General features: G+C 45.6%; 1 protein-coding gene across 2 annotated transcripts; it reads right to left on the bottom strand.

Annotated features, from left to right (window-relative positions):
- Nucleotides 1-1777: 1777 nt before the first annotated feature.
- pex1 (peroxisomal biogenesis factor 1) lies at nt 1778-25418 on the bottom strand. 2 transcript variants are annotated; one of them, XM_038971849.1, is made up of 24 exons: nt 25223-25418; nt 24865-25011; nt 24675-24758; nt 24280-24394; nt 23166-23968; nt 22877-22996; nt 22598-22721; nt 20671-20783; nt 20481-20566; nt 19938-20070; nt 19605-19701; nt 19346-19516; nt 19054-19208; nt 10493-10679; nt 10029-10195; nt 9572-9706; nt 9179-9243; nt 8940-9082; nt 6149-6252; nt 4951-5127; nt 3520-3780; nt 2806-2994; nt 2573-2703; nt 1778-2354 (listed from the first exon to the last, which is right to left on the bottom strand). In XM_038971849.1, the coding sequence occupies exons 1-24, from the start codon at nt 25328-25330 to the stop codon at nt 2270-2272; spliced, it is 3900 nt and encodes a 1299-aa protein (XP_038827777.1). In that variant the 5' UTR covers nt 25331-25418; the 3' UTR covers nt 1778-2269. The 2 variants fall into 2 exon arrangements, with proteins under 2 accessions (XP_038827777.1, XP_038827778.1); XM_038971850.1 differs by having other exon boundaries at nt 24865-24961; nt 25223-25299.
- Between the last annotated feature and the right edge of the window lie 12 nt (nt 25419-25430).

The following is a 25430-nucleotide window of genomic DNA, read 5'->3' on the forward strand; positions in this document are numbered from 1 at the left end:
AAATAGTTTTTTCCCCCCTCATCAATCTACACACACTACCCCATAATGACAAAGCAAAAACAGGTTTTAGAAATGTTTGCAAATGTATAAAAAAAACTACTGAAAAATCACATTTACATAAGTTTCAGACCCTTTACTCAGTACTTAGTTGAAGCATCTTTGACAGCGACTACAGCCTTGAGTCTTCTTGGGTATGACGCTACAAGCTTGGCACATCTCTATTTGGGGTGTTTCTCCCATTCTTCTCTGCAGATCCTCTCAAGCTCTGTCAGGTTGGATGGGGAGTGTCGCTGCACAGCTATTTAAGTCTCTCCAGAGATGTTTGATCGGGTTCAAGTCCGGGCTCTGGCTGGGTCACTCAAGGACAATCAGAGATTTGTCCCAAAGCCACTCCTGCGTTGTCTTGACTGTGTTCACCCCAGTCTGAGGTCTTGAGCAGGTTTTCATCAAGGATCTCTGTACTTTGCTCCGTTCATATTTGCCTCGATCCTGACTAGTTTCCCAGACCCTGCTGCTGAAAAACATCCCCACAGCATGATGCTGACACCACCATGCTTCACCGTAGAGATGGTGCCAGGTTTCCTCCATACGTGATGTTTGGAATTCAGGCCAAAGAGTTCAATCTTGGTTTCATCAGACCAGAGAATCTTGTTTCTCATGGTCTGAGAGTCCTTTAGGTGCCTTTTGGCAAACTCCAAGCGGGCTGTCATGTGCCTTTTTACTGAGGAGTAGCTTCCGTATGGCCACTCTACCATAAAGGCCTGATTGGTGGAGTCCTGCAGAGATGGTTGTCCTTCTGGAAGGTTCTCCCATCTCCACAGAGGAACTCTGGAGCTCTGTCAGAGTGACCATCGGGTACTTGGTCACCTCACTGACCAAGGTCCTTCTCCCCCCCACTTGCTCAGTTTGGCCGCCAGGTGGCCAGCTCTTGGAAGAATCTTGGTGGTTCCAAACTTCTTCTGTTTAAGAATGATGGATGCCATTGTGTTCTTGGGGAACTTCAATGTTACAGAAATGTTTTGGTACCCTTCACCAGATCTGTGCCTTGACATAATCCTGTCTCGGAGCTCTACGGACAATTCCTTCGATCTCATGGCTTGGTTTTTGCTCTGTTAACTGTGGAACCTTATATAGACAGGTGTGTGTGTGCCTTTCCAAATCATGTCCAATCAATTTAATTTACCACAGGTGGACTCCAGTCAAGTTGTAGAAACATCTCAAGGACGATCAATGGAAACAGGATGCACCTGAGCTCAATTTCTAGTCTCATAGCAAAGGGTCTGAATAAGGTATTTAATATTTTTATTTAATACATTTGCAAAAAAAATCTAAATCTGTTTTCATTGTGTAGATGAACATTTTAGAATAAGGCTTTAATGTAACAAAACGTGGAAAGAGTCAACTGGTCTGAATACTTTCCAAATGTACTGTATATCCTGCCTGGTTGGTCCTGTCTGGGGGTATCGTCGGACAGGGCCACAGTGTTGCTTTCTCTGAGGTTTTTGGCTGGGTTTCTGTATTAGCACTTTGACATCTGCTGATGTAAAAAGGGCTTTATAAATACATTTGATTGATGATCAGGACACGTTAGCACAAGGTATAAATGGGGCTATTGTGTAGACCTGACCAATCTTGATCGGATGGCGAAAACCACAAAGGTCTAAGCGGATCTAGAGTAGCATCGTTTTCTCCATCTAGTGCAGGGTTCCCCAATAGGCGACCCCCAGGGTCATTTTCATTGGACATGTATAAAGAGTCATATGTGATCATATCCCAATGTAAATCAAAGGTTTGAATTTTATTTTTTATTTGTCAAACACTTTATCTGTTTGGGTTTTATTCTGTCTTTTTGTAGTGTACAAATTATAACCATGTCCCAGATGCTCAAGAAAAAAAAAGTGTCACACGGCTGAACGAAATTGAGGACCCCTGATCTGCTGGTTCCTAGCTGGAAAACCTGTGCCTCTGCATTAGTGATATCACAATTATACAGTACTGTAGGTGTAACATCAGAAAATAAACATGATAAATGAAATGTAAAAAATATGAAGTAATATCATAATGCTAATTGTTTAATTTGTGATACATTGTACATTTTTACATGTTTTTTTACATGATAATTTAGTTGGAAACATTAATCATCAATATGTCCGTATCATACAATAGTGTACAATCATATTTATATTATGTAGCAGATACATTAAATAAAAATGGCTAAATTACCATTACATTTGCAGGTCAAAATTAACAGATAGACATACACGTGTCATTAAGCGAGCGTTACTCTTTGGCCGGGTTTGAACGTCACTGTGCTCTGAGACTTTCCTTCTCCCGAAGCTCCAAAGGACTCATACCTGATGAGACAGAAAACAACAAGGCTGGAAAGAAGAACGCTTTAGACCAGGGTTGGGAAACTTTGATGGGGGTGGGGGCTACAAAACACAGAACTCATCATGAGGGGCCGCAGTGGCTGGTGGGTATGCATATATATTTGGTGTTTTGATTTCCTGAGAAATTGATCAAAGTATTGACATTTTTATGGAAAGCAAAGATGTACTGCAGTTCTACTCACAGGTCTGTGTACCTCCTCCAGTCCTGCTTGCTGAGGGAGGCTCTGGTGGTATCCAGGGCTGAGGTGAGGTGGGCCTGACACAGGAGCAGACCTGGCCTGGTGGGGCCACCCTGGACCGGGACACTGTCCTCCTGCACAGACAGACAAACACCTCCTACAGTTACTAGTGCTTTGAGAGTAATGTATGAAAGGTGCTTTATAAACAGAGTTACTATTCTAGATAAAGTACTGACAGTAGCTCGTCTGTAGTTGCTCTTGATGTTGCTGATTTCCAGACGGAGGTGGTCTAGCTGCTCATGGCTGAGCTCCTCGTAGCCATCCTGTAGAGAGGACATATAGGCCGGGGGGTGGGAGAAGCCAGGGTCTCTGACCGACGCACCGGTCAGGTCATTAGAGTTGGGCCCAGAGACACCCTGGGAGTTCTAGGGGGACAGACAAAGGGAGGGTGAGAACAAAACAGCTTTAGACAGAGCTCTCTACATAAAGGAGTGCATGTCATTTCAAAAGATTAGCTAATGTTGCTAATGACTTGTAGGTCTATAAGGGGTAACACTTTATTTGGATAGTCCCAAGAAGATAGTTATTGAACATCTACAAACCGTCAACAACATTTCAACTAACTATCCAATAACCCTAACCCTTATTGTTAGCAAGCAGTTGCTTAGATAGTCCCATATAGATCTATGGATCTATACTATCCAAAACAAAGTGTTACCCTACACGGTTCTTTCCATATTACATTATTCTCATCCCGCTAGTTCCCTTTCCATGACACTATGTGATTGATTGTCCAATCATAATATTGTGTCCCAAATGGCACCCTATTCCCAATATCATGCACTATTTTTGACTAGTACCTTATGGCCCCATAGGACCCTGGTTAAATGTACAGTAGTTCACTACATAAGAGAACAAGGTGCTGTTTGGGACGCAGCCCATCATCTCACCAGTCCTGAGGGGGAAGGGTTGCCCAGCTCGGACTCAAAGGAGCTGCCGAAGTACAGCCTCCAGATGTTACCACGGGGGTCCTCAGGGGGGACACCACGGGGGTCCTCAGGGGGGACATCACTGGGGTCCAGCAGCACCATGGAGTGGTCCAGCCCGCACCCTCTCTCCCCTTCCCCAGTCGAGTCATCAGACCCACTGCTGTGGTTCAGAAAGATCATGGAGGACAGGCTTATGTCGCTGTCCGAACCCGAGCCCAGGTCCTAGAGGGATAGAGAGGAGAGGTTTACTGGTCCTGGAGGGGGAGAGGGATAGAGAGGAGAGGTTTACTGGTCCTGGAGGGAGAGAGAGGAGAGGTTTACTTGTCCTGGAGGGGGAGAGGGATAGAGAGGAGAGGTTTACTGGTCCTGGAGGGAGAGAGAGGAGAGGTTTACTGGTCCTGGAGGGGGAGAGGGAGAGAGAGGAGAGGTTTACTGGTCCTGGAGGGAGAGAGAGGAGAGGTTTACTGGTCCTGGAGGGAGAGAGAGGAGAGGTTTACTGGTCCTGGAGGGAGAGAGAGGAGAGGTTTACTGGTCCTGGAGGGGGAGAGGGATAGAGAGGAGAGGTTTACTTGTCCTGGAGGGAGAGAGAGGAGAGGTTTACTGGTCCTGGAGGGGGAGAGGGATAGAGAGGAGAGGTTTACTGGTCCTGGAGGGAGAGAGAGGAGAGGTTTACTGGTCCTGGAGGGAGAGAGGGATAGAGAGGAGAGGTTTACTTGTCCTGGAGGGGGAGAGGGATAGAGAGGAGAGGTTTACTGGTCCTGGAGGGAGAGAGGGATAGAGAGGAGAGGTTTACTGGTCCTGGAGGGGGAGAGGGATAGAGAGGAGAGGTTTACTGGTCCTGGAGGGAAAGAGGGATAGAGAGGAGAGGTTTACTGGTCCTGGAGGGGGAGAGGGATAGAGAGGAGAGGTTTACTGGTCCTGGAGGGGGAGAGGGATAGAGAGGAGAGGTTTACTGGTCCTGGAGGGATAGAGAGGTTTCAAATTAAATGTATAGGAGTACGGGCTCATTGTCATGTCTGGGATGGAATAAATGTAATGGTATCAAACATATGGATACCATGTTTGACTCCATTCAGCCATTACAAGGAGCACATCCTCCTATAGCTCCTCCCACCAGCCTCCACTGCCAGAAACCTCAAAAGATTATTGGTCCTTCACAGTGAGCCCAGCAGATCTTTCTGTTGGTTACTTTTACAGATCCATTTAACTCTACCATTCATTAAAACTATTACCCTGTTAATGACATGAATCCATGTAGCTCTACTATTAAACCTATAGTCCTCTCTACTGAAGCTAAGGTATTAGAACCAATAGCTGACTGAATATCATACAAAGCTGTAGTGTATCTCTACCATTAGTCCCACAGCGCCCCCTGGCGGTAGAATGACTCACATGCAGCAGGCTGGGCCCCAGGCTGCTGTGGATGGCCTCTAGCTGGGCGTTGTACAGCAGGGCCTTCAGGTCAGCGCCAGTGAACGTGTCTGTGGCCCTGGCCATCTGCTCCAGGTCCACATCGTCAGCCAGGGGAACCGAGTGGCTCAGAGCCCTCAGGATCTCTACACGCGCCTCCTGGGGGGGGAGGGGGGGGGGAGGGGGGGACCATCGGGTTATATACAACATACAATCACTCAAAAGGGTGCGTCCCAAATGACACGCTATTCCCAACATTATCATTGGCCCTATATAGGACTGAGTGTGGTCCAGACCTGGTCAGCAGGGGGACAGTAGAGACTATATAGGACTGAGTGTGGTCCAGACCTGGTCAGCAGGGGGACAGTAGAGACTATATAGGACTGAGTGTGGTCCAGACCTGGTCAACAGGGGGACAGTAGAGACTATATAGGACTGAGTGTGGTCCAGACCTGGTCAGCAGGGGGACAGTAGAGACTATATAGGACTGAGTGTGGTCCAGACCTGGTCAGCAGGGGGACAGTAGAGACTATATAGGACTGAGTGTGGTCCAGACCTGGTCAGGAGGGGGACAGTAGAGACTATATAGGACTGAATGTGGTCCAGACCTGGTCAGCAGGGGGACAGTAGAGACTTTATAGGACTGAGTGTGGTCCAGACCTGGTCAGGAGGGGGACAGTAGAGACTATATAGGACTGAGTGTGGTCCAGACCTGGTCAACAGGGGGACAGTAGAGACTATATAGGACTGAGTGTGGTCCAGACCTGGTCAACAGGGGGACAGTAGAGACTATATAGGACTGAGTGTGGTCCAGACCTGGTCAGCAGGGGGACAGTAGAGACTATATAGGACTGAGTGTGGTCCAGACCTGGTCAACAGGGGGACAGTAGAGACTATATAGGACTGAGTGTGGTCCAGACCTGGTCAACAGGGGGACAGTAGAGACTATATAGGACTGAGTGTGGTCCAGACCTGGTCAGGAGGGGGACAGTAGAGACTATATAGGACTGAGTGTGGTCCAGACCTGGTCAACAGGGGGACAGTAGAGACTATATAGGACTGAGTGTGGTCCAGACCTGGTCAACAGGGGGACAGTAGAGACTATATAGGACTGAGTGTGGTCCAGACCTGGTCAGCAGGGGGACAGTAGAGACTATATAGGACTGAGTGTGGTCCAGACCTGGTCAGGAGGGGGACAGTAGAGGGACTTGTCCAGGCGGCCAGGCCTCAGCAGGGCAGGGTCTATCAGGTCTGGACGACTAGTGGCAGCCAGGACATACACACCTGGACGCGAGTGCGCACACGCGCACACGCACACACACACACACACAGACATGCAAACCGCTAAGCAAAAGGAACATTACTCACTAAAATGATAGTGCTGGTAAAATGACTGTACTGTTGTTAATTTGTCTAAATATATAAACAATTAAAGTATATCATAAAACTAAATCAAGCATACTAAGCAAAGCCTAATGAAATGGGCCAAAAGCTAGTAGGATACTAACCCTATGTAGGGACCGGGATAGATAGGGTACTAACCCTGGGTGCTGCGTGCCCTGTGTAGGGACTGAGATAGATAGGGTACTAACCCTGGGTGCTGCGTCCTGTGTAGGGACTGGGATAGATAGGGTACTAACCCTGGGTGGTGTGTCCTGTGTAGGGACTGGGATAGATAGGGTGCTAACCCTGGGTGCTGCGTCCCCTGTGTAGGGACCGGGATAGATAGGGTACTAACCCTGGGTGCTGCGTCCCCTGTGTAGGGACTGGGATAGATAGGGTACTAACCCTGGGTGCTGCGTCCTGTGTAGGGACTGGGATAGATGGGGTACTAACCCTGGGTGCTGCGTGCCCTGTGTAGGGACTGAGATAGATAGGGTGCTGCGTCCAGTGTAGGGAGTGGGATAGATAGGGTACTAACCCTGGGTGCTGTGTCCTGTGTAGGGACTGAGATAGATAGGGTACTAACCCTGGGTGCTGCGTGCCCTGTGTAGGGACTGAGATAGATAGGGTACTAACCCTGGGTGCTGCGTCCTGTGTAGGGACTGGGATAGATAGGGTACTAACCCTGGGTGCTGTGTCCTGTGTAGGGACTGAGATAGATAGGGTACTAACCCTGGGTGCTGTGTCCTGTGTAGGGACTGAGATAGATAGGGTACTAACCCTGGGTGCTGCGTGCCCTGTGTAGGGAGTGGGATAGATAGGGTGCTGCGTTCCCTGTGTAGGGATTGGGATACATAGGGTGCTAACTAGAGGTCGACCGACTATGATTTTTCAACGCCGATACCGATTATTGGAGGACCAAAAAAGCCGATACCGATTAATCGGCAGATTTTTTTTATTTTTTGTAATAATGACAATTACAACAATACTGAATGAACACTTATTTTAACTTAATATAATACATCAATAAAATCAATTTAGCCTCAAATAAATAATGAAACAATAATGAAATTTGGTTTAAATAATGCAAAAACAAAGTGTTGGAGAAGAAAGTAAAAGTGCAATATGTGCCATGTAAGAAAGCTAACGTTTAAGTTCCTTGAAAGCTGGTGGTTCCTTTTAACATGAGTCTTCAATATTCCCAAACTGTTGCATATACCCTGACTCTGCGTGCAATGAACGCAAGAGAAGTGTCAAGAGAAGTGACACAATTTCACCTGGTTAATATTGCCTGCTAACCTGGATTTCTTTTAGCTAAATATGCAGGTTTAAAAATATATACTTCTGTGTATTGATTTTAAGAAAGGCATTGATGTTTATGGTTAGGTACACGTTGGAGCAACGACAGTCCTTTTTCGCGAATGCGCACTGCATCGATTATATGCAACGCAGGACACGCTAGATAAACTAGTGATATCATCAACCATGTGTAGTTATAACTAGTGATTTATGTTTGATTGATTGTTTTTATAAGATAAGTTTAATGCTAGCAACTTACCTTGGCTTCTTACTGCATTCGCGAAACAGGCAGGTGATTAGAGCGTTGGACTAGTTAACCGTAAGGTTGCAAGATTGAATCCCTGAGCTGACAAGGTAAAAATCTGTCGTTCTGCCCTTGAACAAGGCAGTTAACCCACCGTTCCTAGGCCGTCATTGAAAATAAGAATGTGTTCTTAAAAAAAATATATAAAAAAATAAAAATAACGGCAAAATCGGCGTCCTAAAATACCGATTTCCGATTGTTATGAAAATTTGAAATCGGCCATTACGATTAATCGGTCGACCTCTAGTGCTAACCCTTGGTGCTGCGTCCCCTGTGTAGGGATAGATAGGGTGATAACCCTGGGTGCTGCGTCCCCTGTGTAGGGACTGGGATAGATAGGGTGCTGCGTTCCCTGTGTAGGGACTGGGATAGATAGGGTGCTGCGTGCCCTGTGTAGGGACTGGGATAGATAGGGTGCTGCGTGCCCTGTGTAGGGACTGGGATAGATAGGGTGCTGCGTTCCCTGTGTAGGGACTGGGATAGATAGGGTGCTGCGTGCCCTGTGTAGGGAGTGGGATAGATAGGGTGCTGCGTGCCCTGTGTAGAGAGTGGGATAGATAGGGTGCTGCGTGCCCTGTGTAGGGACTGGGATAGATAGGGTGCTGCGTGCCCTGTGTAGGGAGTGGGATAGATAGGGTGCTGCGTGCCCTGTGTAGGGACTGGGATAGATAGGGTGCTGCGTGCCCTGTGTAGGGACTGGGATAGATAGGGTGCTGCGTGCCCTGTGTAGGGACTGGGATAGATAGGGTGCTGCGTGCCCTGTGTAGGGACTGGGATAGATAGGGTGCTGCGTGCCCTGTGTAGGGAGTGGGATAGATAGGGTACTAAACCTGGGTGCTGCGTGCCCTGTTAATTTGTCTAAATATATAAAAAGTGAAAGTATATCATAAAACTAAATCAAACCGACTAAGCAAAGCCTAATGAAATGTATGTTAAACATATGACAGCAGTGTCTGTTCTAGATGCCGCCGCCCTCTCTCCGTACCCTGTAGTCCCTCCACCCCATCCAGCTGGGTCAGTAGCTGGTTGACCACCCGGTCAGTGACCCCGGTGTTGTCGTGACCCCTCCTGGGTGCCAAGGAGTCAAACTCATCAAAGAACAGGATGCAGGGCTTAGCAGCCTGGGCTCTGCAGGGGAACAGAAACACAGGGAAGTATAGGTTAACACTACACCAGCACAGTTTGTAGCTATGGTTACAGTATTGTGTAGCAAAGTGCACACACCTCTGGAAGACGTCTCTGATAGCCTGCTCACTGGCTCCAATGTACTTGCTGAGGAGTTCGGGACCCTGAAAACAGTTAAAAAAACACACTCATATGCGACTCAATGAGACCATGTAACAACGCTTACCATGTATTCTTGTATTAGAACGTATTTCAATCAATCAAATGTATTTCTGAAGCCCTTTTTATATCAGCAGATCTCTCAAAGTGCTATACAGAAACCCGGCCTTTAAGCATTCATATATCTAGTCACCGATACTGGGGCTGCGAACACAAATGGCACCCTATTCCCTACATAGTGCACTACTACCCTATGGTCCCTGGTCAAAAGTAGTGCACTATATAAGCAATAGGGTGCGATTTGAGACAGGTCCTGGTACATTTCAAACCCACCTTGATACTGATGAAGTTCATCCCACTCTCCTTGGCCACGGCACCAGCCAGCAGGGTTTTCCCAGTGCCTGGAGCGCCGTACAGCAGAAGTCCTGAGCGCTGCCGGATGGGAAGGCTGGAGAAGAGCACCGGATACTGGAACATACAGAGACTGACATGAGTGGGAGATGGGTGACTATCCAATAACACACCAAGTACCTCATATCAAATTCTATAGGCGAACAGCTCCACCAAAACTGAGACAAAGTTCTACAGCAGCACCAATTAATGTATTCATCCAACCTGTCCTGTTTACTGTATAACCTGGGTAAGTCATTGAGAAACTATTTTCTGGTACAATAACAACCTGGTCTTCCTGTGAGATTTGTACTGACCTGATCCCAGATCATAGTCACGCTCACTATAGGAGTTAGCAAGACAACATACACAGATCTGGGACCAGGCTAGTGAGATTCACCTTGGCCGGTAGCAGGATGGTGTCCATGAGTAACTGGCGTACTTGATGCAGCCCCCCTACCCTCTCAAGGCCTGCACCACTGGGGCTCTGCAGCTGAGCCCCCCACAGGGTGGGAGGGGTGAAGCCCTTCAGAGCCTGCACAAAATCCCTCCACGACAGACACATTCCTGGAACGAGGAGAAGACACAGACAGAGTATACGACGTTACAATAAAGACAGCATAAGAACTGATTCTCATTTCAATGGACAACCAAGTACAGTACTCTATTACTGTAGTCATTGCATGGACACCAGGGTTGACACCCCTACTCTTACAACAAGTGCCATGGGATCTTTAATGACCTCAGAGTCAGGACACCCGTTTAACGTCCCATCCGAAAGACAGCACCCTACACAGGGCAATGTCCCCAATCACTGCCCTGGGGCATCCCATGTGTAGGGAGTGGGATAGATAGGGTACTAACCCTGGGTGCTGCGTGCCCTGTGTAGGGCGTTGGCATGGATGGCCCTCTCTAGCAGCAGGGCCAGGTCACGGGGCAGGTAGCCCTCTGTTTCCTTGGCAACAATCCCCAGGTCAAGCGTGTGTAGGGTCTCTTTGGATACAGCAGTCTTACTGAGGATCAGACAGCGCAGGATCTCTCCTCTCTGGGCCTGACAGACAACACAGTCACAATACATATCAAATCTAATAAAATTTTACTTGTCACATTCTTCGTAAACATCAGGTGTAGACTAACAGTGAAATGATTACTTATGGGTCCTTTTCCAGAAAATATCAAAAATGCTACGCTTACAGATGGTCCACATTAACTGTTTACAGATGGTCCACATTAACTGTCTGGCATAATTATTATCACAAATGTGAAGATGACCTTTGTACAAATTACTCGACAGTCAAAGCGAGACACAACTATGTAATACACATTATTAGAAAAAAAGCTACATGTAGTAACAAAGACACTATCATGTCCATGAACAACAAAGACACTATCATGTCCATGAACAACAAAGACACTATCATGTCCATGAACGACAAAGACACTATCATGTCCATGAATGACAAAGACACTATCATGTCCATGAATGACAAAGACACTATCATGTCCATGAATGACAAAGACACTATCATGTCCAAGAACGACAAAGACACTATCATGTCCATGTAGCAACAAAGATACTATCATGTCCATGAACGACAAAGACACTATCATGTCCATGAACAACAAAGACACTATCATGTCCATGAACGACAAAGACACTATCATGTCCATGAACGACAAAGACACTATCATGTCCATGAATGACAAAGACACTATCATGTCCATGAATGACAAAGACACTATCATGTCCATGAATGACAAAGACACTATCATGTCCAAGAACGACAAAGACACTATCATGTCCATGTAGCAACAAAGACACTATCATGTCCATGTAGCAACAAAGATACTATCATGTCCATGAATGACAAAGACACTATCATGTCCATGTAGCAACAAAGACACTATCATGTCCATGTAGCAACAAAGACACTATCATGTCCATGTAGCAACAAAGACACTATCATGTCCATGTAGCAACAAAGACACTATCATGTCCATGTAGCAACAAAGACACTATCATGTCCATGTAGCAACAAAGACGCTATCATGTCCATGAACGACAAAGACGCTATCATGTCCATGAACGACAAAGACGCTATCATGTCCATGTAGCGACAAAGACGCTATCATGTCCATGTAGCGACAAAGACGCTATCATGTCCATGTAGCGACAAAGACGCTATCATGTCCATGTAGCGACAAAGACGCTATCATGTCCATGTAGCGACAAAGACGCTATCATGTCCATGTAGCGACAAAGACGCTATCATGTCCATGTAGCGACAAAGACGCTATCATGTCCATGTAGCGACAAAGACGCTATCATGTCCATGTAGCGACAAAGACGCTATCATGTCCATGTAGCGACAAAGACGCTATCATGTCCATGTAGCGACAAAGACGCTATCATGTCCATGTAGCGACAAAGACGCTATCATGTCCATGTAGCGACAAAGACGCTATCATGTCCATGTAGCGACAAAGACGCTATCATGTCCATGTAGCGACAAAGACGCTATCATGTCCATGTAGCGACAAAGACGCTATCATGTCCATGTAGCGACAAAGACGCTATCATGTCCATGTAGCGACAAAGACGCTATCATGTCCATGTAGCGACAAAGACGCTATCATGTCCATGTAGCGACAAAGACGCTATCATGTCCATGTAGCGACAAAGACGCTATCATGTCCATGTAGCGACAAAGACGCTATCATGTCCATGTAGCGACAAAGACGCTATCATGTCCATGTAGCGACAAAGACGCTATCATGTCCATGTAGCGACAAAGACGCTATCATGTCCATGTAGCGACAAAGACGCTATCATGTCCATGTAGCGACAAAGACGCTATCATGTCCATGTAGCGACAAAGACGCTATCATGTCCATGTAGCGACAAAGACGCTATCATGTCCATGTAGCGACAAAGACGCTATCATGTCCATGTAGCGACAAAGACGCTATCATGTCCATGTAGCGACAAAGACGCTATCATGTCCATGTAGCGACAAAGACGCTATCATGTCCATGTAGCGACAAAGACGCTATCATGTCCATGTAGCGACAAAGACGCTATCATGTCCATGTAGCGACAAAGACGCTATCATGTCCATGTAGCGACAAAGACGCTATCATGTCCATGTAGCGACAAAGACGCTATCATGTCCATGTAGCGACAAAGACGCTATCATGTCCATGTAGCGACAAAGACGCTATCATGTCCATGTAGCGACAAAGACGCTATCATGTCCATGTAGCGACAAAGACGCTATCATGTCCATGTAGCGACAAAGACGCTATCATGTCCATGTAGCGACAAAGACGCTATCATGTCCATGTAGCGACAAAGACGCTATCATGTCCATGTAGCGACAAAGACGCTATCATGTCCATGTAGCGACAAAGACGCTATCATGTCCATGTAGCGACAAAGACGCTATCATGTCCATGTAGCGACAAAGACGCTATCATGTCCATGTAGCGACAAAGACGCTATCATGTCCATGTAGCGACAAAGACGCTATCATGTCCATGTAGCGACAAAGACGCTATCATGTCCATGTAGCGACAAAGACGCTATCATGTCCATGTAGCGACAAAGACGCTATCATGTCCATGTAGCGACAAAGACGCTATCATGTCCATGTAGCGACAAAGACGCTATCATGTCCATGTAGCGACAAAGACGCTATCATGTCCATGTAGCGACAAAGACGCTATCATGTCCATGTAGCGACAAAGACGCTATCATGTCCATGTAGCGACAAAGACGCTATCATGTCCATGTAGCGACAAAGACGCTATCATGTCCATGTAGCGACAAAGACGCTATCATGTCCATGTAGCGACAAAGACGCTATCATGTCCATGTAGCGACAAAGACGCTATCATGTCCATGTAGCGACAAAGACGCTATCATGTCCATGTAGCGACAAAGACGCTATCATGTCCATGTAGCGACAAAGACGCTATCATGTCCATGTAGCGACAAAGACGCTATCATGTCCATGTAGCGACAAAGACGCTATCATGTCCATGTAGCGACAAAGACGCTATCATGTCCATGTAGCGACAAAGACGCTATCATGTCCATGTAGCGACAAAGACGCTATCATGTCCATGTAGCGACAAAGACGCTATCATGTCCATGTAGCGACAAAGACGCTATCATGTCCATGTAGCGACAAAGACGCTATCATGTCCATGTAGCGACAAAGACGCTATCATGTCCATGTAGCGACAAAGACGCTATCATGTCCATGTAGCGACAAAGACGCTATCATGTCCATGTAGCGACAAAGACGCTATCATGTCCATGTAGCGACAAAGACGCTATCATGTCCATGTAGCGACAAAGACGCTATCATGTCCATGTAGCGACAAAGACGCTATCATGTCCATGTAGCGACAAAGACGCTATCATGTCCATGTAGCGACAAAGACGCTATCATGTCCATGTAGCGACAAAGACGCTATCATGTCCATGTAGCGACAAAGACGCTATCATGTCCATGTAGCGACAAAGACGCTATCATGTCCATGTAGCGACAAAGACGCTATCATGTCCATGTAGCGACAAAGACGCTATCATGTCCATGTAGCGACAAAGACGCTATCATGTCCATGTAGCGACAAAGACGCTATCATGTCCATGTAGCGACAAAGACGCTATCATGTCCATGTAGCGACAAAGACGCTATCATGTCCATGTAGCGACAAAGACGCTATCATGTCCATGTAGCGACAAAGACGCTATCATGTCCATGTAGCGACAAAGACGCTATCATGTCCATGTAGCGACAAAGACGCTATCATGTCCATGTAGCGACAAAGACGCTATCATGTCCATGTAGCGACAAAGACGCTATCATGTCCATGTAGCGACAAAGACGCTATCATGTCCATGTAGCGACAAAGACGCTATCATGTCCATGTAGCGACAAAGACGCTATCATGTCCATGTAGCGACAAAGACGCTATCATGTCCATGTAGCGACAAAGACGCTATCATGTCCATGTAGCGACAAAGACGCTATCATGTCCATGTAGCGACAAAGACGCTATCATGTCCATGTAGCGACAAAGACGCTATCATGTCCATGTAGCGACAAAGACGCTATCATGTCCATGTAGCGACAAAGACGCTATCATGTCCATGTAGCGACAAAGACGCTATCATGTCCATGTAGCGACAAAGACGCTATCATGTCCATGTAGCGACAAAGACGCTATCATGTCCATGTAGCGACAAAGACGCTATCATGTCCATGTAGCGACAAAGACGCTATCATGTCCATGTAGCGACAAAGACGCTATCATGTCCATGTAGCGACAAAGACGCTATCATGTCCATGTAGCGACAAAGACGCTATCATGTCCATGTAGCGACAAAGACGCTATCATGTCCATGTAGCGACAAAGACGCTATCATGTCCATGTAGCGACAAAGACGCTATCATGTCCATGTAGCGACAAAGACGCTATCATGTCCATGTAGCGACAAAGACGCTATCATGTCCATGTAGCGACAAAGACGCTATCATGTCCATGTAGCGACAAAGACGCTATCATGTCCATGAACGACAAAGACGCTATCATGTCCATGAACGACAAAGACGCTATCATGTCCATGAACGACAAAGACGCTATCATGTCCAAGAACGACAAAGACGCTATCATGTCCAAGAACGACAAAGACGCTATCATGTCCAAGAACGACAAAGACGCTATCATGTCCATGAACGACAAAGACGCTATCATGTCCATGAACGACAAAGACGCTATCATGTCCATGAACGACAAAGACGCTATCATGTCCATGAACGACAAAGACGCTATCATGTCCATGAACGACAAAGACGCTATCATGTCCATGAACGACAAAGACGCTATCATGTCCATGAACGACAAAGACGCTATCATGTCCATGAACGACAAAGACGCTATCATGTCCATGAACGACAAAGACGCTATCATGTCCATGAACGACAAAGACGCTATCATGTCCATGAACGACAAAGACGCTATCATGTCCAAGAACGACAAAGACGCTATCATGTCCAAGAACGACAAAGACGCTATCATGTCCAAGAACGACAAAGACGCTATCATGTCCATGAACGACAAAGACGCTATCATGTCCATGAACGACAAAGACGCTATCATGTCCATGAACGACAAAGACGCTATCATGTCCATGAACGACAAAGACGCTATCATGTCCATGAACGACAAAGACGCTATCATGTCCATGAACGACAAAGACGCTATCATGTCCATGAACGACAAAGACGCTATCATGTCCATGAACGACAAAGACGCTATCATGTCCATGAACGACAAAGACGCTATCATGTCCATGAACGACAAAGACGCTATCATGTCCATGAACGACAAAGACGCTATCATGTCCATGAACGACAAAGACGCTATCATGTCCATGAACGACAAAGACGCTATCATGTCCATGAACGACAAAGACGCTATCATGTCCATGAACGACAAAGACGCTATCATGTCCATGAACGACAAAGACGCTATCATGTCCAAGAACGACAAAGACGCTATCATGTCCAAGAACGACAAAGACGCTATCATGTCCATGAACGACAAAGACGCTATCATGTCCATGAACGACAAAGACGCTATCATGTCCATGAACGACAAAGACGCTATCATGTCCATGAACGACAAAGACGCTATCATGTCCATGAACGACAAAGACGCTATCATGTCCATGAACGACAAAGACGCTATCATGTCCATGAACGACAAAGACGCTATCATGTCCATGAACGACAAAGACGCTATCATGTCCATGAACGACAAAGACACTATCATGTCCATGAACGACAAAGACACTATCATGTCCATGAACGACAAAGACACTATCATGTCCATGAACGACAAAGACACTATCATGTCCATGAACGACAAAGACACTATCATGTCCAAGAACGACAAAGACACTATCATGTCCAAGAACGACAAAGACACTATCATGTCCAAGAACGACAAAGACACTATCATGTCCAAGAACGACAAAGACACTATCATGTCCAAGAACGACAAAGACACTATCATGTCCATGAACGACAAAGACACTATCATGTCCATGAACGACAAAGACACTATCATGTCCATGAACGACAAAGACACTATCATGTCCATGAACGACAAAGACACTATCATGTCCATGAACGACAAAGACACTATCATGTCCATGAACGACAAAGACACTATCATGTCCATGAACGACAAAGACACTATCATGTCCATGAACGACAAAGACACTATCATGTCCATGAACGACAAAGACACTATCATGTCCATGAACGACAAAGACACTATCATGTCCATGAACGACAAAGACACTATCATGTCCATGAACGACAAAGACACTATCATGTCCATGAACGACAAAGACACTATCATGTCCATGAACGACAAAGACACTATCATGTCCATGAACGACAAAGACACTATCATGTCCATGAACGACAAAGACACTATCATGTCCATGAACGACAAAGACACTATCATGTCCATGAACGACAAAGACACTATCATGTCCATGAACGACAAAGACACTATCATGTCCATGAACGACAAAGACACTATCATGTCCATGAACGACAAAGACACTATCATGTCCATGAACGACAAAGACACTATCATGTCCATGAACGACAAAGACACTATCATGTCCATGAACGACAAAGACACTATCATGTCCATGAACGACAAAGACACTATCATGTCCATGAACGACAAAGACACTATCATGTCCATGAACGACAAAGACACTATCATGTCCAAGAACGACAAAGACACTATCATGTCCAAGAACGACAAAGACACTATCATGTCCAAGAACGACAAAGACACTATCATGTCCAAGAACGACAAAGACACTATCATGTCCATGAACGACAAAGACACTATCATGTCCATGAACGACAAAGACACTATCATGTCCATGAACGACAAAGACACTATCATGTCCATGAACGACAAAGACACTATCATGTCCATGAACGACAAAGACACTATCATGTCCATGAACGACAAAGACACTATCATGTCCATGAACGACAAAGACACTATCATGTCCATGAACGACAAAGACACTATCATGTCCATGAACGACAAAGACACTATCATGTCCATGAACGACAAAGACACTATCATGTCCATGAACGACAAAGACACTATCATGTCCATGAACGACAAAGACACTATCATGTCCATGAACGACAAAGACACTATCATGTCCAAGAACGACAAAGACACTATCATGTCCAAGAACGACAAAGACACTATCATGTCCATGAACGACAAAGACACTATCATGTCCATGAACGACAAAGACACTATCATGTCCATGAACGACAAAGACACTATCATGTCCATGAACGACAAAGACACTATCATGTCCATGAACGACAAAGACACTATCATGTCCATGAACGACAAAGACACTATCATGTCCATGAACGACAAAGACACTATCATGTCCATGAACGACAAAGACACTATCATGTCCATGAACGACAAAGACACTATCATGTCCATGAACAACAAAGACACTAGCATGTCCATGAACAACAAAGACCCTATCATGTCCATGAACAACAAAGACCCTATCATGTCCATGAACGACAAAGACACTAGCATGTCCATGTAGCAACAAAGACGCTATCATGTCCAAGAACGACAAAGACACTATCATGTCCAAGAACGACAAAGACACTATCATGTCCATGAACGACAAAGACACTAGCATGTCCATGAACGACAAAGACACTATCATGTCCATGTAGCAACAAAGACACTATCATGTCCATGAACAACAAAGACACTATCATGTCCATGAACAACAAAGACACTATCATGTCCATGAACAACAAAGACACTATCATGTCCATGAACAACAAAGACACTATCATGTCCATGAACAACAAAGACACTATCATGTCCATGAACAACAAAGACACTATCATGTCCATGTAGCAACAAAGACACTATCATGTCCATGAACGACAAAGACACTATCATGTCCATGAACGACAAAGACACTATCATGTCCATGAACGACAAAGACACTATCATGTCCATGAACGACAAAGACACTATCATGTCCATGAACGACAAAGACACTATCATGTCCATGAACGACAAAGACACTATCATGTCCAATAAATATTAATTCAGTTACTTCTTGCTACTTTGCTGGTATGACTAAATAGATATTTCAGAGCATTGGCAACCAGCACAAAGTCAAGCTGGATAAATGGATGTGGTTCCCAGATCTAGGATTAGCTTCTTCTCCCCCGATGCTAACCTGAGCCATTAGAGGTAGAAATGCTAAACTGATCCAAAATCAGCGCAGAGGGGCAACTTGACCCTACCCCAGTTACCTGATCAGGAGGCTGGATGTGTATGAAGCCCTGGAGGAAGTGGGAGCCCTGCACCTCCCTGAGTGACGGGTGGAGGGAATGTTCACTGTGACTGCTGATGACCAGAGACACCAGGCTGGAGCGCACCACCACGTCATGTACCATGTCCCTTAGACCTGGACAACACACACAGGGAGGGGTCACAACACACACACACACACACACATACAGATATTAGATGTCTATGAACAAGAAACACACACACAGACGCGTATGCGGATATGGACACACACAGAGTTGTGTAGTATCATACTCTGGGCAATGTGCAGCCTTAGCAGAGCCTCTGGTCCGTGTTCATGTTCCGGTGAGGTCGGTGCCCCCGTCACATGATCCAGGTCATCCAGCAGGACCACAGAGGGCTGTCTCCACACCGCCTGTTCAAAAACCTCTTCCAATATCTGCCTCACGGTCTCTGCTCTCTTCCCTGCAGAACATTATACAACAACACTATCATCATGGTCAAAAATAAACAAGTCACCACGGACACAATAAGTGAAAGGTCCAACTCTTACCTTTCAGCTTTTTGCAGTCAACCACCTCCACATGAGCATCCAGGTCCTCCATAGTTTTCCTACACAGAGCTCTGGAGAGAGCTGTCTTCCCACTTCCCTGTGAGGGAATACAAAACACCGGACAGTCACCAATGCTCACAGTCCACAATCTGATTGAGTGAGTCACTACAGCTGGCAGTGGTATCCGTTTTAACCTACATATTAGCCCTTAATATCAAGATAAAACAGTTTTAACTCAATGTGATCTGACTCGGACATTCAGATCATGTCAGAATCAGTCCTGCTGATTTCTGGGAAAGATTGACAGGATGACCTGATGAGGTCAGAGGTTACCTTGGCCCCTGTGATGAGCAGGGCTCCGCCCCGGAGGCCCCGGCCGGTGGACACCAGCTCCCAAGAGAGAGGCCGTCCCATCAGGCTGTGGGAGAGGAAGTCAAACCCAGTCCTGCTCAGCTCCTCCACACCACTGGGGACAGCACAAGAGGAGAACACAGGTCACATCATGGCAGAGGCAGGGCAGTGACACACTTTGGCCGCGTTCCAGGCTGACTACGTTGCAGATGCATGCCAAATCGCATAATGCCTGGATAGGGGATTAACATGTCAACTAAGCAAATCATTTGATATGGCAGTCTGTTGCCCGACTGCGCAGTGGATGATGTTGCATTGCATCAACCAATGGTTGTGTGCCACGTCTGCAATGTAGTCGGCCTGGAACTCAACCAATATAAAAACAGCTACCATTAATCAACAATCAACCAAATATATTAATTCTATACAGTTTGTGAGATGTTTAGTATAAGAATATGCATTTGGTTCACACAGCTATCACTTCAACAGGTTACAGTGTGTTCTGTAAGGAATCTGGTGGTTTACCCAAGACTGCTGAGAGAGGGTAGATCTTGATTAGGTGTCTCACCCATGGCTTTCATTGTAGGCACGGTTACAGGTTCCCTGACAACCTAGACATCATGAGAAGGGGGGTGACTCAATATTAGGAAGGTATTCTTAATGTTTTGTACACTCAGTGTATGAAGTCTGAGTTAGCAAAGCTTGTCACTAGTACCTGTATGTCTGTTTTCTGTATCACACATGGAGACAACAGAAACAACTGGTCAGGCGCTTTACTCTCCGTCTCAGGTTCTGACTTCAACACAGTCAGAGCAAACTCCACCTTGCCTGAAGTGAGAAAATCAAGATTGTATTACATTTACAATGCACTCCATACACTTTGGGTGAGATTGAAGAACTGACACTTCTTGATTTCTTGTTTTTTATTATTTGTGTATAGTGCCTTCAGACAGTATTCATACCCATTGACTTATTCCACATTGTTGTGTTCCAGCCTGAATTAAAAATGGATATAGATTTGTTTCTCACCCATCTACACAATGACAACGTGAAAACATGTTTTTAGAAATGTTTGCAAATGTATTGATAATGAAATAAAGAAATCTCATATACATAAGTATTCACACCCCGGGGTCAATACTTTATAGAAGGTATTTTCACAGCTATTACAGCTGTGAGTCTTTCTGGGTAAGTCTCTAAGATCTTTGCACATTATTCTTAAAGAAAAATTTAAAGCTCTGTCAAGTTGATTGTTGATCATTTCTAGACAGACATTTTTAAGTATTGCCATAGATTTTCAAGCTGATTTATGCAAAAACTGTAACTGGGCCACTCAGGAACATTCAATGTCACCGTGGTAAGCAACTCCAGTGTAGATTTGGCCTTGTGTTTTAGGTTATTGTCTTGCTGAAAGGTGAATTTGCCTCCCAGCGTCTGTTGAAAAGCAGACTGAACCAGGTTTTCCTCTAGGATTTTGCCTGTGCTTATAACTGTATTCCGTTTCTTTTATCCTAAAAAAAACTCCCTAGTCCTTGCCGATGACAAGCATACCCATAACATGCCACCACCATGTTTGAAAATATGAAGAGAGGTACTCAGTGATGTGTTGGATTTTCCATGAACATATCGCTTTGTATTCAGGAAAAAAAGTACATTGATTTCTCACATTTTTTGCAGTATTACTTAAGTGCCTTGTTGCGAACAGGATGCATGTTTTGGATGATTTTTTATTCTGTACAGGCTTCCTTTTTTTCACTCTGTCATTTAGGTTAGTACTATGGAGTAATTACAATGTTGTTGATTCATCCTCAGCTCTCATATCACAACCATTAAACTGTGTAAACATTTTAAAATCACCATTGGCCTCATGGAGAAATCCCTGAGCAGTTTCCTTCCTCTCCGGCAACTGAGTTAGGAAGGACGCCTGTATCTTTGTAGTGACACACTATCCAAAGTCTAATTAATTACTTCACCATGCTCAAAGTGATATGCAGCATCTGCTTTTTTTATTTTTACCCATCTACCAAGCGGTGCCCTTCTTTGCGAAGCATTGAAAAACCTCCATGGTCTTTGCGGTTGAATCGGTGCTTGAAATTCACTACTCGATTGATGGACCTTACAGATAATTGTATGTGTGGGGTATAGAGATGAGGCAGTCATTCAAAAATAATGTTAACCACTATTATTGAACACAGAATGAGACCATGCAACTTATTATTTGACTTAAGCTAATTTTTACTGCTTTATTTAGGCTTTCCATAACAAAGGGGTTGAATACTTACTGACAAAATATTTCAGCTTTTCATTTGGAATTAATTTCAAAAAAGTTCTACAAACAAAATTCTACTTTGACATTATGGGGTATTGTGTGAAGGTCAGTGACACATAATCTAAATGAAACCACTTAAATTCAGACTATAACACTACAAAATGTGAAAAAGGTCAAGGGGTGTGAATACTTTCTGAAAGCACTGTATTTGTTTGACATTTTACTGCACAGTTAGAAGCTAGTAACACAAACATTTCACTGCAGCCGCTATAACATCTGCTAAAGTGTGTACATGACCAATAAACTTGGATTTTATTTTTATAGTGCACTATAAAGGGGACAGGGTGCCATTTGTGATGCATCCTATGTGTACCTTCAGTGGCAGGTAGGAGGATGGTGTTGGAGCGGCCGGCCAGACAGGCTAGTGGTTCGTGGCTCTGGGTGTGCAGCCAACCCAGGAAGGCAGTCTGAATCTCCACCTCACTCTCTGCTGCAGGCTAGGAGGACATCAGGGCAGGGGTCAAACAGCAACACGGAAAGTACAAGATTAGGCTGAATAGAACAGTAGAATCCATAGAATTGCGTATACCAAATGTACCAATATGTCAAAGCTCTGGAGATATAACACGATGTAAAAATAAATGTTACTCACCAGTGGTTGTAAAGGCTGCAGGTGGATACTGGTGGCTACTTTAGGAGTTGACTTGATTGGCTTGATTCTCACTGATGAGTGTGGGTTGATATGAAGACTAGTTTCCAGGGATTGTGGGATCTGAGAAAAACAACCGTATGAGGCATGGATACATATGAGCCTCAATATGAATACGTTAGGGCTGACAAACCTGTAAACCATGGGTAGAACGATTGAGAATGGGTCATTTGATTAGGTCTACATCATGCCTAACTTGAGTTTAGACCATGGCTTAAGTACATGTACTCACCCAAACCCTTCCACTGTGGAGCTCTCCCTCTCTAGATGGTCCCTGCGTCCCTTTCAGCCCCTCTGTAAGGTGACACACCACCTTGACTACAGTGGCATCCTCTTTTTCCTCCCTGTCTCCTGCCCCACCAGCACCACCGGGCTGGGGAGCACCACCAGCACCACCGGGCTGGGGAGCACCACCAGCACCACCGGGCTGGGGAGCACCACCAGCACCGCCACTCTTCTTCTTTTCCATGGCCTGCTTAGCCCTCTCTCTCACCTCCTTGGGAGAGAGCACCTTGGACAGTAGGCCGTACGTCACAGCTGGCTGGCCTCCATTGATATTACCTCCCATCTGCTGGCCCCAGGGCAGGATGTGGACAACCCCATGGGTGGCACTCAGAGGGCCAGGAGACACGGGCGGTGCTCTGCACACTCTGAAGACTGAGTCACTGAGGAGGGCAGGGATGGTGGGGATGGGGGGAGTCTCTCTCACAGGGTCAAAGTTCCCTGTTAGCATGTACCTGACCAGGCTCTTTACGTCTGCTATCCCGCCCCACTGCTGGGGGCTCTGGAGGGCAGCAGCGTTAGGACATTGTTCTACAGGAAGTCCAGTCTCCTGAACGCTGAACTCCTGAGAGGACCTGGAGGAGGGTGAGAGGTCAAAGTTTGGCTGCCTGTGGAGGGGCTGGTTCTGATTGGATAAGGATGATCCAAAAGGAGCGAAGGAGAGGTCCTCACTTCCAGCACGAATTTTAGGAGAGATGTGTAGCTCTGTGAACTGCTCTAATCGACCGTACGGTACAGTTGGGGTGAGTGAAGCTGCAGAAGAAGAGTATGATCGATAGTATGACATCAACTGCAGATGAGGCTGGTGGGAGGAGCTATAGGAGGACGGGCTCATTGTAATGGCTGGAATGGAGTAAATGGAATGGAGTCAAACATGTGGTTTCCATATGTTTGATACCGTTCCAGAAATTACATTCCAGAAATTACAATGAGCTTGTCGTCCTCCTATAGCTCCTCCAACCAGCCTCCTCTGATCAACTGTTTCTTTGGTCATAACATAGGAGCTGGTGAGTTCATAGCTGTTAGATGTTGAGAAAATGTAGAAAGTGAAAATCAGTGCTGACCGATTCTGATGTAGATGACTGTTCTCTGGTCCACCCACACAGGAAACACTGCATCAGGAAACACCACTCTAATCTGATCCAGGAGCTGCTGCTCCAGCGCTGCACTGTGGAGCTCCTGAGGACAAGACATGGTTAAATATTTACCCATCCCAGACTGTACATTTACAAACCATATTGACAGTTGCTCTTCAATGTTGAATTTGCTTTGACAGGAAAGGATCAAAAATAGCCTGGATAGCTGTCTGTTGCATGACAACGACAAAAGAGTTGAATGAAGAAGAAACCCACAAGCAACACTCCCAGGCTATACTAAAACCATACGGTACTAAATGTTTCTGATGGGTGAGCTTGCCTATTGCACAATACTGTACAAAGACCTCTCTATAGGTTCTCACCAGGATTTCCCAGTCGTCAGAGGAGAGTGGCTCCACAAACACCTGCTGTACAGACAGGACTTGCTGGCACGACCGCAAGAAGCCCTGAAACCATCCAACATGAGTTAGTAATCAGGAAAAGTGGGGTTATCAAGGCATGATGAGTTTGGGGAATGGGCAAGAAGAGAATTAGTGAATGGGACATGATTACCTGCTCTCCATCTCTGAGTCCAAGCTTCTCTCCCAGTTGCCTGCTCAGCGCTACTTTATGGTCCTCCTGGTTGGCAGGGCTTCTGCTTCTGGTCCAGCTGAGAAACACACGGGCATCATGACCCCAGGACAGCTCCAGGGCCTGGTTCTTTATAACACAGAAGATAGCTAATTGCATGAAAAAACGTTGGGAAAATATCACACTACAGATCAGCCCAGAAGAAATGGCATGCAATGGTTACAAGTGCAAGTTAGCTACCGGTAGTTTGCTGATAGTTTGGCATAGTTATTATTTGACACAACTAAAAAGACAACACTAACTAGCTGTTAGCTAGCTAGCTAGATAGTTTATAGCTTACGTCATGGAGAGAGAGCTGTTTTAACAAGTTTGAAGGAAGGTGAAGAAAACAGTTTTTCGTGTTGTGGAAAATCAGAGTGACAGGTTGGATGCCATGATTGCCCAACATAACTAAATTTGCCCTTTTCAGAGCATGGAACTATATTGTTAGTAGCTAGCTAGCTAAGCGACGTGAATGTACTCTCGGGGATCGATGCATTCGGTGCTAT

Source organism: Salvelinus namaycush, chromosome 32, assembly GCF_016432855.1.
Source record: "Salvelinus namaycush isolate Seneca chromosome 32, SaNama_1.0, whole genome shotgun sequence".
NCBI classification, from domain to species: domain Eukaryota; kingdom Metazoa; phylum Chordata; class Actinopteri; order Salmoniformes; family Salmonidae; genus Salvelinus; species Salvelinus namaycush.